The sequence below is a fragment of the Pseudophryne corroboree genome, chromosome 11 (genome assembly GCF_028390025.1).
Source record: "Pseudophryne corroboree isolate aPseCor3 chromosome 11, aPseCor3.hap2, whole genome shotgun sequence".
NCBI lineage: Eukaryota > Metazoa > Chordata > Amphibia > Anura > Myobatrachidae > Pseudophryne > Pseudophryne corroboree.
Window position 1 is genome coordinate 295,869,685 of NC_086454.1, and position 15,219 is coordinate 295,884,903.

At 44.8% G+C, this 15,219-nt stretch overlaps 1 protein-coding gene across 2 annotated transcripts in view; it reads left to right on the forward strand.

Annotated features, from left to right (window-relative positions):
• The window catches only part of LOC134969490 (polycystin-1-like protein 3), a 258,914-nt gene that overhangs the window by 219,590 nt on the left and 24,105 nt on the right, over nucleotides 1-15,219 (forward strand). For both annotated transcript variants that reach the window (XM_063945475.1, XM_063945476.1), the window contains 4 exons: nucleotides 6,096-6,256; nucleotides 6,496-6,706; nucleotides 9,938-10,039; nucleotides 10,128-10,259. In XM_063945475.1, coding sequence (XP_063801545.1) covers nucleotides 6,096-6,256; nucleotides 6,496-6,706; nucleotides 9,938-10,039; nucleotides 10,128-10,259 — 606 coding nt within the window. The remainder of the gene's footprint in view (nucleotides 1-6,095; nucleotides 6,257-6,495; nucleotides 6,707-9,937; nucleotides 10,040-10,127; nucleotides 10,260-15,219) is intronic.

Consider the following 15,219-nt stretch of genomic DNA (forward strand, 5'->3'; position numbering starts at 1 on the left):
CTATCTGATTTTCCATGAGGATAGAGCTGAGTTGCGGACTCGTCCTCAATTTTTGCCTAAGGTGGTTTCCTTTTTTCATATGAACCAACCTATTGTGGTGCCTGTGGCTACAAGGGACCTGGTGGATTCCGAGTCCCTTGATGTGGTCAGGGCTTTGAAAATTTATGTAGCCAGAACAGCTAGGGTTAGGAAAACAGAGGCTCTGTTTGTCCTGTATGCAGCCAGCAAGGTTGGCGCTCCTGCTTCTAAGCAGACTATTGCTCGCTGGATCTGTAACACGATTCAGCAGGCTCATTCTACGGCTGGATTGCCGTTACCTAATTCGGTAAAGGCCCATTCCACTAGGAAGGTGGGCTCTTCTTGGGCGGCTGCCCGAGGCGTCTCGGCATTACAGCTTTGCCAAGCGGCGACTTGGTCGGGTTCAAACACTTTTGCTAAATTCTACAAGTTTGATACCCTGGCTGATGAGGACCTCCATGTTTGCTCAATCGGTGCTGCAGAGTCATCCGCACTCTCCCGCCCGTTTTGGAGCTTTGGTATAATCCCCATGGTCCTTACGGAGTCCCCAGCATCCTCTAGGACGTAAGAGAAAATAAGATTTTAAACCTACCGGTAAATCTTTTTCTCCTAGTCCGTAGAGGATGCTGGGCGCCCGTCCCAGTGCGGACAACATTCTGCAAGACTTGTATATAGTTATTGCTTGCATAAGGGTTATGTTACAGGTTTGTTCAGTCTTTGACTGATGCTGGTCTGTTTCATACTGTTGACTGGTTCGTATATTCCAGGTTACACGGTGTGGATGGTTTGGGCTGGTGTGAATCTTGCCCTTGGATTAACAAAATCTTTCCTCGTACTGTCCGTCTCCTCTGGGCACAGTTTCTCTAACTGAGGTCTGGAGGAGGGGCATAGAGGGAGGAGCCAGTGCACACCCATTCTAAAGTTTCTTTATAGTGCCCATGTCTCCTGCGGAGCCCGTCTATTCCCCATGGTCCTTTACGGAGTCCCCAGCATCCTCTACGGACTAGGAGAAAAAGATTTACCGGTAGGTTTAAAATCTTATTTTTTCTGCTTTTTATTCCTTATTTCCCTTTTGTTCTTCATAACTCTAGTGATGATAACCTCCTCCATTTCTTTATACTCTTTTGAGCCTGCATATGGCTCCGCTAAGGACTTAAAGGTCTCTGAATGGTGTCTATTCCTACCCTTATTGGAATTATTCAGAAGGATTTACAATAGCGCTTGTGGACTACTCTAATCTTTTTGTTGTGTACTCAGAACTCGTCAGCAATTTCTTCCAAAGGTGGTGTCTGGGTTTTATATCAACCAACCTATTGTGGTTCCGGCGGTTACCGACACCTCTTCTACCTCAAAGTCCTTAGATGTTGTGAGGGCTTTGAAGATTTATGTGAAGCGGACAGCTCGTCACAGAATGTCGGACTCGCTGTTTGTTCTCTATGATCCCAATAAAATTGGGTGTCCTGCTTCAAAGCAGTCTATTGCTCACTGGATCAGGCTTACTATCCAGCATGCTTACTCTACGGCAGGTTTTGACGGTTCCAAGATCTGTAGAGGCGCACTCTACCAGGTCAGTGGGTTCTTCCTGGGGTGTCTCGGCTTTACAGCTCTGCCGAGCAGCTACTTGGTCGGGTTCGAATACGTCTGCTAAGTTCTACAAGTTTGATTCTTTGGCCACCTCAGCATTCTCCCACCCGGTTTGGGAGCTTTGGTACATCCCCATGGTACTAATGTGAACCCCAGTATCCTCTAGGACGTAAGAGAAAAGGATTTACCGGTAGGTAATTATAATCCTATTTTGTTTTCTAAATGAAACAAGTTTGAAATGAGTATCTCTAATTAAGTGATAACAATCAGTTGAGTGAAAGGACTGCCCGAAGTGGGTATATACAGTATAGGATCATCTATGGAAGTAAACCATACCGCCTGACGAAGTCCTTATTGGACGAAACGCATTGGGCATGGCCAAGGACGCGGACGCTGTGACGTCACCCGCCGGGATCAGAGCTGGCCTAGAAGCAAGCCGTAACATCGCTACAGAACGGCTAAGTGACTGTTGTCATTCATGGTGAAAATTATAAACTTAGATGTATGTGAGCATATGCTTCAAATAAAGATTGTGCATTTTTATCTCAAAATATATATATATATATATATATATATATATAATATATATATATATAATTAGTGATGAGCGGATTCGGTTTTACTCGGTTTTACTCGGTTCTCAAAACGGCATCTTATTGGCTCACGGATGTCACGTGTTTTGGATAGCCAATAAGATGCCGTTTTGAGAACCGAGTAAAACCGAGTAAAACCGAACCTCGCTCATCACTAATATATATATATATATATATATATATATATATATATATATATATACACTGCTCAAAAAAAATAAAGGGAACACTAAAATAACACATCCTAGATCTGAATGAATTAAATATTCTTATTAAATACTTTGTTCTTTACATAGCTGAATGTGCTGACAACAAAATCACACAAATTATCAATGGAAATCAAATGTATTAACCCGTGGAGGTCTGGATTTGGATTATAAAAGTGGAAAAACACACTACAGGCTGATCCAACTTTGATGTAATGTCCTTAAAACAAGTCAAAATGAGGCTCAGTAGTGTGTGTGTGGCCTCCACGTGCCTGTATGACCTCCCTACAACGCCTGGGCATGCTCCTGATGAGGTGGCGGATGGTCTCCTGAGGGATCTCCTCCCAGACCTGGACTAAAGCATCCACCAACTCCTGGACAGTCTGTGGTGCAACGTGGCGTTGGTGGATGGAGCGAGACATGATGTCCCGGATGTGCTCAATTGGATTCAGGTCTGGGGAACGGGCGGGCCAGTCCATAGCATCAATGCCTTCGTCTTGCAGGAACTGCTGACACACTCCAGCCACATGAGGTCTAGCATTAGGATGAACCCAGAGCCAACCGCACCAGCATATGGTCTCACAAGGGGTCTGAGGATCTCATCTCGGTACCTAATGGCAGTCAGGCTACCTCTGGCGAGCACATGGAGGGTTGTGCGGCCCCCCAAAGAAATGCCACCCCACACCATTACTGACTCACTGTCAAACCGGTCATGCTGGAGGATGTTGCAGGCAGCAGAACGTTCTCCTTGGCGTCTCCAGACTGTCGCATGTGCTCAGTGAGAACCTGCTTTCATCTGTGAAGAGCACAGGGCGCCAGTGGCGAATTTGCCAATCTTGGTGTTCTCTGGCAAATGCCAAACGTCCTGCATGGTGTTGGGCTGTAAGCACAACCCCCACCTGTGGACGTCGGGCCCTCATACCACCCTCATGGAGTCTGTTTCTGATCGTTTGAGTAGACACATGCACATTTGTGGCTTGCTGGAGGTCATTTTGCAGGGCTCCAGCAGTGCTCCTCCTGTTCCTCCTTGAACAAAGGCGGAGGTAGCGGTCCTGCTGCTGGGTTGTTGCCCTCCTACGGCCTCCTCCACGTCTCCTGATGTACTGGCCTGTCTCCTGGTAGTGCCTCCATGCTCTGGACACTACGCTGACAGACACAGCAAACCTTCTTGCCACAGCTCGCATTGATGTGCCATCCTGGATGAGCTGCACTACCTGAGCCACTTGTGTGGGTTGTAGACTCCGTCTCATGCTACCACTAGAGTGAAAGCACCGCCAGCTTTCAAAAGTGACCAAAACATCAGCCAGAAAGCATAGGAGCTGAGAAGTGGTCTGTGGTCACCACCTGCAGAACAACTCCTTTATTGGGGGTGTCTTGCTAATTGCCTATAATTTTCACCTATTGTCTATACCATTTGCACAACCGCATGTGAAATTGATTGTCAATCAGTGTTGCTTCCTAAGTGGACAGTTTGATTTCACAGAAGTGTGATTGACTTGGAGTTACATTGTGTTGTTTATGTGCTCCCTTTATTTTTTTGAGCAGTGTGTGTGTGTGTGTGTGTATATGTATGTATGTACATATGTGTGTGTGTGTGTGTGTGTGTGTGTGTGTGTGTGTGTATATATAATATATATATATATATATATATATATATATATATATATATATATATATACACACACACACACTGCTCAAAAAAATAAAGGGAACACTTAAACAACACAATGTAACTCCAAGTCAATCACACTTCTGTGAACTCAAACTGTCCACTTAGGAAGCAACTCTGATTGACAATCAATTTCACATGCTGTTGTGCAAATGGTATAGACAATAGGTGGAAATTATAGGCAATTAGCAAGACACCCCCCAATAAAGGAGTTGTTCTGCAGGTGGTGACCACAGACCACTTCTCAGCTCCTATGCTTTCTGGCTGATGTTTTGGTCACTTTTGAAAGCTGGCGGTGCTTTCACTCTAGTGGTAGCATGAGACGGAGTCTACAACTCACACAAGTGGCTCAGGTAGTGCAGCTCATCCAGGATGGCACATCAATGCGAGCTGTGGCAAGAAGGTTTGCTGTGTCTGTCAGCGTAGTGTCCAGAGCATGGAGGCGCTACCAGGAGACAGGCCAGTACATCAGGAGACGTGGAGGAGGCCGTAGGAGGGCAACAACCCAGCAGCAGGACCGCTACCTCCGCCTTTGTTCAAGGAGGAACAGGAGGAGCACTGCTGGAGCCCTGCAAAATGACCTCCAGCAAGCCACAAATGTGCATGTGTCTACTCAAACGATCAGAAACAGACTCCATGAGGGTGATATGAGGGCACGACGTCCACAGGTGGGGGTTGTGCTTACAGCCCAACACCGTGCAGGACGTTTGGCATTTGCCAGAGAACACCAAGATTGGCAAATTCGCCACTGGCGCCCTGTGCTCTTCACAGATGAAAGCAGGTTCTCACTGAGCACATGTGACAGAGTCTGGAGATGCCAAGGAGAACGTTCTGCTGCCTGCAACATTCTCCAGCATGACCGGTTTGGCAGTGGGTCAGTAATGGTGTGGGGTGGCATTTCTTTGGGGGGCCGCACAGCCCTCCATGTGCTCACCAGAGGTAGCCTGACTGCCTTTAGGTACCGAGATGAGATCCTCAGACCCCTTGTGAGACCATATGCTGGTGCGGTTGGCCCTGGGTTCCTCCTAATGCAAGACAATGCTAGACCTCATGTGGCTGCAGTGTGTCAGCAGTTCCTGCAAGACGAAGGCATTGATGCTATGGACTGGACCGCCGGTTCCCCAGACCTGAATCCAACTGAGCACATCTGGGACATCATGTCTCGCTGCATCCACCATCGCCACGTTGCACCACAGACTGTCCAGGAGTTGGCGGATGCTTTAGTCCAGGTCTGGGAGGAGATCCCTCAGGAGACCATCCGCCACCTCATCAGGAGCATGTCCAGGCGTTGTAGGGAGGTCATACAGGCACGTGGAGGCCACACACACTACTGAGCCTCATTTTGACTTGTTTTAAGGACATTACATCAAAGTTGAATCAGCCTGTAGTGTGTTTTTCCACTTTAATTTTGAGTGTGACTCCAAATCCAGACCTCCATGGGTTAATAAATTTGATTTCCATTGATAATTTTTGTGTGATTTTGTTGTCAGCACATTCAACTATGTAAAGAACAAAGTATTTAATAAGAATATTTCATTATTTTAGTGTTCCCTTTATTTTTTTGAGCAGTGTATATATATATATATATATATATATATATATATATATATATATATATATATATATATATATATATATATATATATATATATATATCACACACAGTACATACAGACATACATATGGTCAAAATACTGGCAGTCAGTCGACCGACAGCAGGATCTTGATGGTCAGAACCCCAACATGTCTCGGAGTTAAGTATTGGGGTTAGGCTGCGGGAGGGTTGGGTTAGGGATAGGGTAAAAAAATACTTACCAGGATGTGTCTGTCATCTGACTGTTGGGTTCCCGACTGCCGGATTTCGTACCCAACCTATATATCTATCTATCAAATTATAAAAATATGCACAGATGACCAGTCCAGTTTAAAATGTTTGCCTAGTAAATGTAGGTTTGCATAACTAAAATACCCAATGAGTGGGATGCTCAGTGTACACCTAAGGTGTGATTTTGTTTTATTCAACAGGGAATGCGCCTAAAGGAACAGAAATGCTCCTACTTTCGTCAGACAAGGAACATCCTTGATCTAAGCATTATTGCAATTAGCTGTTCCAACACTGCTTTGTACATTAAAAGGATAATTCTTCGCAGCCGGGACATAAGTCGTTACCAAAGTGACCCTTCACGGTGAGAAGACAGATATCCATTCATATCTTATCTGCCGCTTTTGCAGAAAAAAGCCGCATATTAGGTCAGGGTGAATGTGGTCCAGGAACACCCACTTGCATGACATCACTCCTTCCGTTTATATTGCAAAGAAAACAGTTTAGAAAACCCCACATACTTAAATCTGAATATTATGAAACAGTAACTTGTATTTTGACTTGCTGCTAGGTTGGGGCAATAATGAATCTCCTTCCATGCAGATACGTAAGCTTCTCTGAGACCGCTACAGTAGACGCTGCCTATGGGTACAGTATTGCGTTTCTGGTTTCTCTCATGACTGTGAAACTCTGGAACCTCCTCAACTTAAACCCGAACATGCACCTGATCACTATGACGCTGCAAAAGGCCTGGAACGAAATTAGTGGCTACCTTCTCACTATCCTCATCCTCCTGGTGGCTTATGGCATCTCTGTGAGTAAAAAATGACAGCTTCATATGTGCTTCAGTTTAATGCTGAAGGACTTTGAACAAACTGTAAAGTATGTTAGCATCATTCACTGCAGATGTAGCTGCATTAACATAAATACAGATATGCCTTTTACATCAAGCCTCAATACACCGTGCAGCCGGGCGTGAGTGAGCCGACAGGCCATGTGCAACTCTGCCAGCAACTTTGACAAGGGCCAACTGGGTCAGAGCATCTCCACAAGGGCAGGTCATGTTGGGTGTTCCCGGCAGTGGCAGGCCAGTACAGTTTTTGGTATCTGGGGCGTCCACAGCCAGTGCCGCCAAGAGGGGATGTGGGGGGAAAGGGGGGTACTAACTACCGGGGGTCTGGGCTTCTTGGAGGGGTCTGGGCCCCCATGCTCCCCTTACATGTTAGCCAGTAGCCTCTTTCTCCAGCCCAGCACATGTTGCTGTGCCACTGCTCCTGCCGCTGAGTGCAGAAGTCTCCTCTGGCTGGAAGGAGAAGAGTGAGCGATTGCTCTGATTGCGACCCTGGCTGAGGTTGGCACCACTTTGCGACACAAAGTGTTTCCTACACTTTTTATGCTGATATGGACCATCCAAAAGCATTTTCACCTCCATGATTAGGCCACGCAGCCTTGCATTACCGTGGCCCGGGAATCTTTCCTATAGCCCTGGCACAGTCGCATGTGCATGGCTGGCTGCGGGAGGCAGGCAAGCATGATGCGGAGCTTCCCGACCGCGATCTGTACAATCAGAGCATCCGGATAGCAGCACCACCTTGACCTCCGGCAACAGTCTCATCTGGTGCGCATGTACGATTGTGACACATCGCCACGGCAGGCTGGGTAGGTTAATATGAAGGAATGGGTAGGGGAGAGTGCATTGGAGTGGCGGAGTACTTAGAGAAGTAGACATTTAAAGTGGGGGAAGGGGTCCTCTGCCCAGACCTACCTCATAGAATGTCTCACCCTGTATCTCACATCCCCCCCCCCCCCCCCCCCCAGACTCTCACCCTATCGCCCACCGGACTTGTCCCTGCACACTCACCCTGTCACCCACCAGGCCTGTCCACAAAGACTCTCTCACCCTGCCAGACGCTAGACCTATGCCACCCACGGATTTTGCTACTGGCGGGTCAGCTCAGTCATCTGTGGAGCACTGGGGAGACTAATGTGTGTATTATTTTTTCTATGGGGGCCAAAGTGTATTTTTTCATATTAAAAATAAACATACAAGTATTGATTATGGATATAGTTGGAAGGGGACACTCCAAAATTTTCATACAAGGTGCTAGTGGGGGGGGGGGGGGGGTACTGTGAGGTGGACGTTGGATGGGCCGAGGTGGTGCTGTGAGGTGGTTACTAAAGGGGCTGGGGGGTGCTGTGAGGTGGACAGGAGGGTGCTGTGAAGAGGGGGTATGTGAGGTGGGAAATTAAAGGGACTGAGTGCTGTGAGGGAGTCGGTGAGTGTTCTGAGGTGGACAGTGGGTACTGTTAGGGGCAGTGAAGAAGTCCATTGAGTGAGCTGTGAGGGGCTTAGTGTTATATTGAAGCAACTGGCAGGGAGATATAGAGAGAGAGAGCTTGAAAGGTGCTATCAGAGAGCTATGCAGGGGACAGTGGAGAGGGCAATCAGAAAGTTATGCAAGGGTAATACGATGGAATGGAGTGGGTAATCAGGTAAACCATGCCTGTAGTCTTTTGTCACATCCAGTTTGCCGTTGACATGTGATGGTAAAAAAGCCGGGGCCACTTTTTTTGCATTTGCCCCCCCAGGCCAAAAGTTTCCAACCAGCTCCTGTTATGCCATGGTTAGTGCCGAACAAAAGCCATCCAGAGAAGTACAACCGGTGAATTGGCAACAGGGTCATAGGCACCCATGACTCACCGATGCATGGAGTGGCGGATAGCCCATCAGGTCCTATACCACAAAAACGCTACTGTAGCACAAATTGATGAATATTTTCTGGGCTATGAAAGAAAAGTGTCAGAACTCACAGTGCATCGCAGATTGCTACGTATATGGCTGCGGAAACCATTCTGACCCCTGTCCACAATGGGCATGGGCACGAGTGTCAGAACTGGATCATGGGGCATCGGAAGGTGGCCTGGTCTGATATCACTTTTTTTGCATCATGTGGACAGCAGGATTGTGTGCATTGCTTCCCTGGAGAAGAGATGGTACTATGGAAACAAGGCAAGCTGGCAGTTTGATGCTCTGACCAATGTTCTGCTGGGAAACCTTGGGTCCTGCCAATCATGTGGATGTATCCCCTACCTGAACATTGTTGCAGACCAAGTACACACTTACATGGCAACGGCCTCTTGCAGCAGGATAATGTGCCCTGCCACACTGCAAACATTATTTAGGAATGGATTGAGGAGCATGAAAAGAGTTTAATGGTGTGTACACACGGTGAGATATTTTCTTACGATTTTGACTAGTCAAAATCGTAAGAAAAGTTAGTGCAGATCGCAATGTGAAAGTCACCTTGCAATCCCGATGTGAGGCCGATGCACGGTCGGCATCGCAAGACTAGATAGTCAAAATTGACTTGCCTGCACAGTCTATCTCTATAGAAGAGATGACAGCCAAAATCGCACATAGTCCGTATCGCAAGCACACTCATTATGTGCTTGCGATGCCGACCTAGCTCCTGACGCATAGTGAGAATCGGGCATAGCTGAATCTCACCGTGTGTATGGGCCTTAAGGTGTTGACTTGTGCTCCAAGATTTTCCAGATCTCTGAGCCAGGACTTAAGGATATGCTGCTAATGTCTTGGAGCCAGACACCACAGGACACCTTCAAATGTCTTGTGGAGTCCATGTCTTGAAAGGTCAGAGCTGTTTTGGCAGCATTAAGAGATAATACATAACATAAGACAGTTGATTTAATTTTATGGCTGATTGGTGTACATATTATATACACATACAAAACATTTTTTTTCAGGGGGGGGGGAGCAATTTATAATTCTGCTAATCCGCAGGTTCTCAAACGCGGTCCTCAGGACCCCAAACAGTTCATGTTTTCCGGATCTCCTCACAGAAACACAAGTGAAATAATTAGCTCCACCTGTGGATGTTTTAAAATGGGCCAGTGAGTAATGAATACACCTGTGCACCTGCTTGGTGACCTGGAAAACGTGAGCTGTGTGGGGTCCTGGGGACAGAGTTTGAGAACCACTGTGCTAATCTAGTTTTACTTTTTTTTTTTTTTTTTTTTATTTCAGTGCAACTTACTCTTTGGTTGGACTATATCCAATTACAGAACGATCTCTGACTCTATTGTGACTATTATCAGCCTTCTAATTGGCATTTTTAATTATGACGAGGTAAGAGACATGTAAGAGATACAATATGTGAACAATGTGCTTAATGGAAAGTAATATGGAGAGTGAATTTATGTGCATTATTCTGCAGGTCTTCAACCTGGACCCAGTCTTGGGCTCTCTCCTCATCTTCACCTGCATCATTTTCCTAGTGTTTGTTGTGGTCAACATCGTCCTGTCCGCCCTGCTTAATGTATTTTCCAGGGAGCGCAAGAACCCGACGGTAATTCTAGAATCGTTTTACTTGAGCTCTCCCCTTATGCGCTTGTTAAAGGGCAAATGTCACCTGTTATGTCATTGTCGAAGCATTGATGACTTCTGTTGCTTTCTCAACCGTATACTGTAGGGGTAGGAGGGAGGCTGACTTTAAATGCTTTCTCAACCTCTTAACATGTAGCTCTTTAATAGGAGTCTTGTCCTAGTCTCTCCCCCTCTCTTCTCCCTAACCCCCCAAGATAAACCTGTTATCACCAGACCACAGAGTTTGACAGGAACAGTGGTGCAAGTAGTTTTATCCTTTTCCAAGTACTCTGTGCATCTTTGACGTGAGCACCGAAAAATGGGCATGGACACCTACCACAAGGGACATGTGTGCATGACATACCCCCATTTCCCATCACTCTGGGGACAGTTGCTAGCTGAAAAAAGGGAGAACCAAAAGTGGTTGCTTAGTTGGGCGCACAAAATATCATTTAAACCATATTAACTATATAAAACTTAGCTTTTAATGCTTATGCCTTCTAAAACGCCCCATTTATCTGGGGATTACACAGCAAAACATAAAGGTTAAAAACTTAGACACATACAGACAAATAAGTGAAAGGAATTAGAATAAATGTGAATAGATTTAAAAAGCGGTACTTCCACTAATAACTCCCACAAGGTGTAATATTGGAGATACTGAGAGTCTGAAATTAATTGGGTGGCCAGACCCCTGATTCTATTAAGCTCTTGTATGGTGTTATAGAAATATAACATGAAAGGTCATTTATCACAATAAATTGCTCCTGCAAATACAGTGTATGTTTTTATTCATACAATATGCAAATTTTAATTCTTTTGTTGAATTCTACACATTCACTTCACATTATGTGTCATTGATTTTAGTTAGAGAAACCATGGGTTAATACCCACTCAATAAGGATAAGCAGTGCTGGAGGGATGTATCACATGGTTATCTTGCAGCCTTTGTATTGCATATATGATAAATCAATAATTCATGTGCGGTTGCTAATATTCAATTTCCAGTGATACTCTACTGCTATGCTTTTCATACAGAGCTGTTTAAATATTGTGACAGCCTGTTCTAGCAGTAGTAAGTATGGAGACAGTGTTGCTACATTAATACTTTCCTAGATACACTTGTGCTGTGTATTCATACAATGTATCGATATTCTATTGCACAGTTCACTTCACTTATGTATTGCTGGTTTGTACTTGAGAACTGGAAAGTATATGTTGGATTGCTGATTTGTATCTATTATGTTGCTAAACAAAGCGCAGTATTCATTTGCAGCTGCCGCTGGTCAGTTATTGACAATACTGGGTTAATGGAACATGTAGGATATTCTGTTACTGAGCAATGTTATGGGTACAGCGCATTTATTTGCAAATTCAAGGTAACAGCACAACGGCCCTCATTCCGAGTTGTTCGCTCGTTAAAAATCTTCGCATCGCAGCGATTTTCCGCTTAATGCGCATGCGCAATGTCCGCACTGCGACTGCGCCAAGTAAATTTGCTATGCACTTAGGAATTTTGCTCACGGCTTTTTCATCGGTCTGGTGATCGTAATGTGATTGACAGGAAATGGGTGTTACTGGGCGGAAACAGGCCGTTTTATGGGCGTGTGGGAAAAAACGCTACCGTTTCCGGAAAAAACGCAGGAGTGGCCGGAGAAACGGGGGAGTGTCTGGGCGAACGCTGGGAGTGTTTGTGACGTCAAACCAGGAACGACAAGCACTGAACTGATCGCAGATGCCGAGTAAGTCTGAAGCTACTCAGAAACTGCTATGAGGTGTGTAATCGCAATATTGCGAATACTTCGTTCGCAATTTTAAGATGCTAAGATTCACTCCCAGTCGGCGGCTTAGCGTGAGCAACTCTGCTAAAATCGCCTTGCGAGCGAACAACTCGGAATGAGGGCCAATGTTGTTGCTAGTGACAACGCCATACATGTTAGTAGAGAGAGAACTGCATTGCAGGAAATAGCTGAATGGGATGAAATCCTGGTAAAACCCTCCGATAAAGTGGGGAATGTAGTACTGTGGCCAAGAAACCTGTACCTTGAAGAAATCACAAAACAATTGGAAGATGGCACTTGTTATGAAAAACTCATTTTTAACCCTACTCAAAAATTTCTCAAACAATACATTAATCCAAACTGCCCTTGACAATTGCACCATAACAAAACAAGATTTAGAATTTTTAAAAATGGAAAAACCAAGGACTCCAACATTATATCTTCTCCCAAAAATACATAAAAATGAAACAAGACCTCCAGGAAGACCCATTGTGTCTGGAAAAGGGAGCCTGACTGAAAAAGCCAGCATTTATGTTGACCAATATCTTCGTAAACATGTCATCTTATTGGCTTCCTATACACGCGACACAATGGATGTGCTTCTGAAACTTCAGAATCTTAATGTGAATCCGGGTGTGTGGCTAGTATCCTGTGACGTCGAGAGCATATACACCAGCATTAGCCACGACAAAGGGATAAAAGCAGTGAAATATTTCCTTGATATGGAGATACCATGCGAACATAATGATTTTCTTATTCAATTGTTGGAATTCATTCTAACAAAAAATTACTCCACGTGCAACGAATCCCACTACCTCCAGGTTAGAGGGACAGCGATGGGGACAGCTTGTGCCCCCACGTTTGCCAACCTCTACCTGGGGTGGTGGGAAAAGGAAGTGGTCTTTCAAGAATCACTGGAGAGGTTTACAGACAACATCCTGATCTATTTACGATATATAGATGATATTCTCATGCTTTGGGATGGACAGCTTAGCGAACTGACACGATTCATCACCATTCTTAACTCAAATGATCTGAATTTGAAACTTACGTATGAGACCAGCCAATCTAGAATCAATTTCTTAGACCTCACAATACAGATCAATGAGGAAGGCAATATCACTACAGACATTTTTAGGAAACACACTGCAACCAACAGTATTCACTCCAGCAGCTCACATCTTCCCACCACAGTGAAAGCAGTGCAAAAAGGGGAACTGCTCCGCACCAAAAGGAATTGCTCAGACCCAGACACTTTTGACATCAGCCAAAAGGAATTGAGTGTTCGGTTTCAAAACAGAGGGTATAGTAAGACACTCATTAAGAAAACGGTGCGGGAGGTGGAGAAATATCTGCGTGAATCTCTTCTGAAAGTCAAGCCTAAAGAATATAGAGAGGAACCAGTGCGTTTCATTGGCACCTTTAATGTACATTGGAGAGATCAATGCTGTTCTTCAAAAGCATTGGTCAGTCCTCCAGACGGATCATGACTTGAATTCAATCTTACCAGTGAGGGTACAGAGTAGCTGGCGTCTGTCACGTAACATCAAAGACCATCTTGTCCACAGCCACCTCCAAAAAACAGGGGAGGCCAACTCCAATAGGAAAGGATCAAGATGCTGTGGCCATTGCAAGGCATGTCAGTATATGGTCCTTCGACAAATTTGCTAAAAAATGGATTATCTCCCCACTTATAACCTGCACCTCTATAGGCATTGTTTATCACATGGAATGTCCATGCCACAAAATCTACATTGGCAAAACGTCGAGACCATTAAAAGTTCGTATATTGGAGCATGTTGGGAATATACGCAATGCCACTAAAGATCAAGCTAGATTCAAAACTTTGACATCAGTGGCACGACATTTCCAGAAATTTCACAAAAGTGACCCTACAGGTTTGAAAGTCTTTGGTATGAGACAAATACAACTTGGGATTCGGGGTGGAGATGTGGACCAGGCACTCCTAAGATATGAAACCAAAATGATCTTCTTATTTGAACAGCCTGCATCCGGCAGGCCTGAGTGAAGCCAACAGCTTCAGTCCATTTCTATGAATCATTTTGCAGTTAAACTTTGACTCAAAAGCAGCATTTGTGGACTAATGACGTCATCACAATTTTCATAGGAGTCTATAACCTCATATTTGGACTCAAATATCATTCAATTATCTATCTTTTTGATTTGATGTTTTAACATAGATTCACCTATAATACTACACCCGTTTTATTTTTCTTAGCATGAAAATACCTATGGTCCATGAATTGACCGTAGGATACTATACATCGCAATCCAATTCATCATCAGCACTTTTTCGTACATGCACACAGGTTTTCACTTGATTTGTCTCATATTAGCACTACACCTTGAATCAGTATGGTTCTTTTCCTCAGCACTAATTCAGTTACACTTTACAGTTTTATTTTATGAAAACCTTCAGAATCCTGCTTTCTCTTGGGTCCTAGAGGATGCTGGGGACTCCGTAAGGACCATGGGGAATAGACAGGTGTTATGCACACCAGTGCCAGCAGGAATGTACTGGTGTCTGAACGGAGAGGGATGCAAAACAAATGAACTCACAGACAGACTGGGGAATATGACATTACATAACATAGAAGGTGATAGGGTAACAAAATAAACACAGTGAACAGAGAAGCCCAAAGGCTAAGAAACTGGGTGTCTCCCTAGTATTAGGAATGCTCAGATGGAAAGAAGCGAGATGTTGTGATTTAATACGTAGAGAACCCGAAATGCTGTTGCTAAGGGCAACAGCAAAACCCTAAAGGGTTACCAACGGGTGTGGCAGTAAACTCCTTGGTCAGAGATGGAATAATAGACACAAGGAGAGTCTCCACAATCCTAGTCCTCACTTGCAGTGCACTGGTTCAGTTTACTGCCACTAAACTGACACCTGAACACCTTGCACAGTGAGAAAGGATTTTGGCAGGCAAGTCTGAGAATACAGCCGCAAACTTGCTAGGTTCACAGAGTAGCAAAAGAACCCCAGCAGGTTAAACGACTGACTCCAGTCTTACTGCTCGGTCTGGATTGGCAGAGTGTAATACCAAATCCCAAGGCCTATTTGCAGTAAGCAACAAACAAATACAAAGTTTACACAGTACTAGCTAGCTTTCAGGAACTGATTACCCAACAAAGATTCAG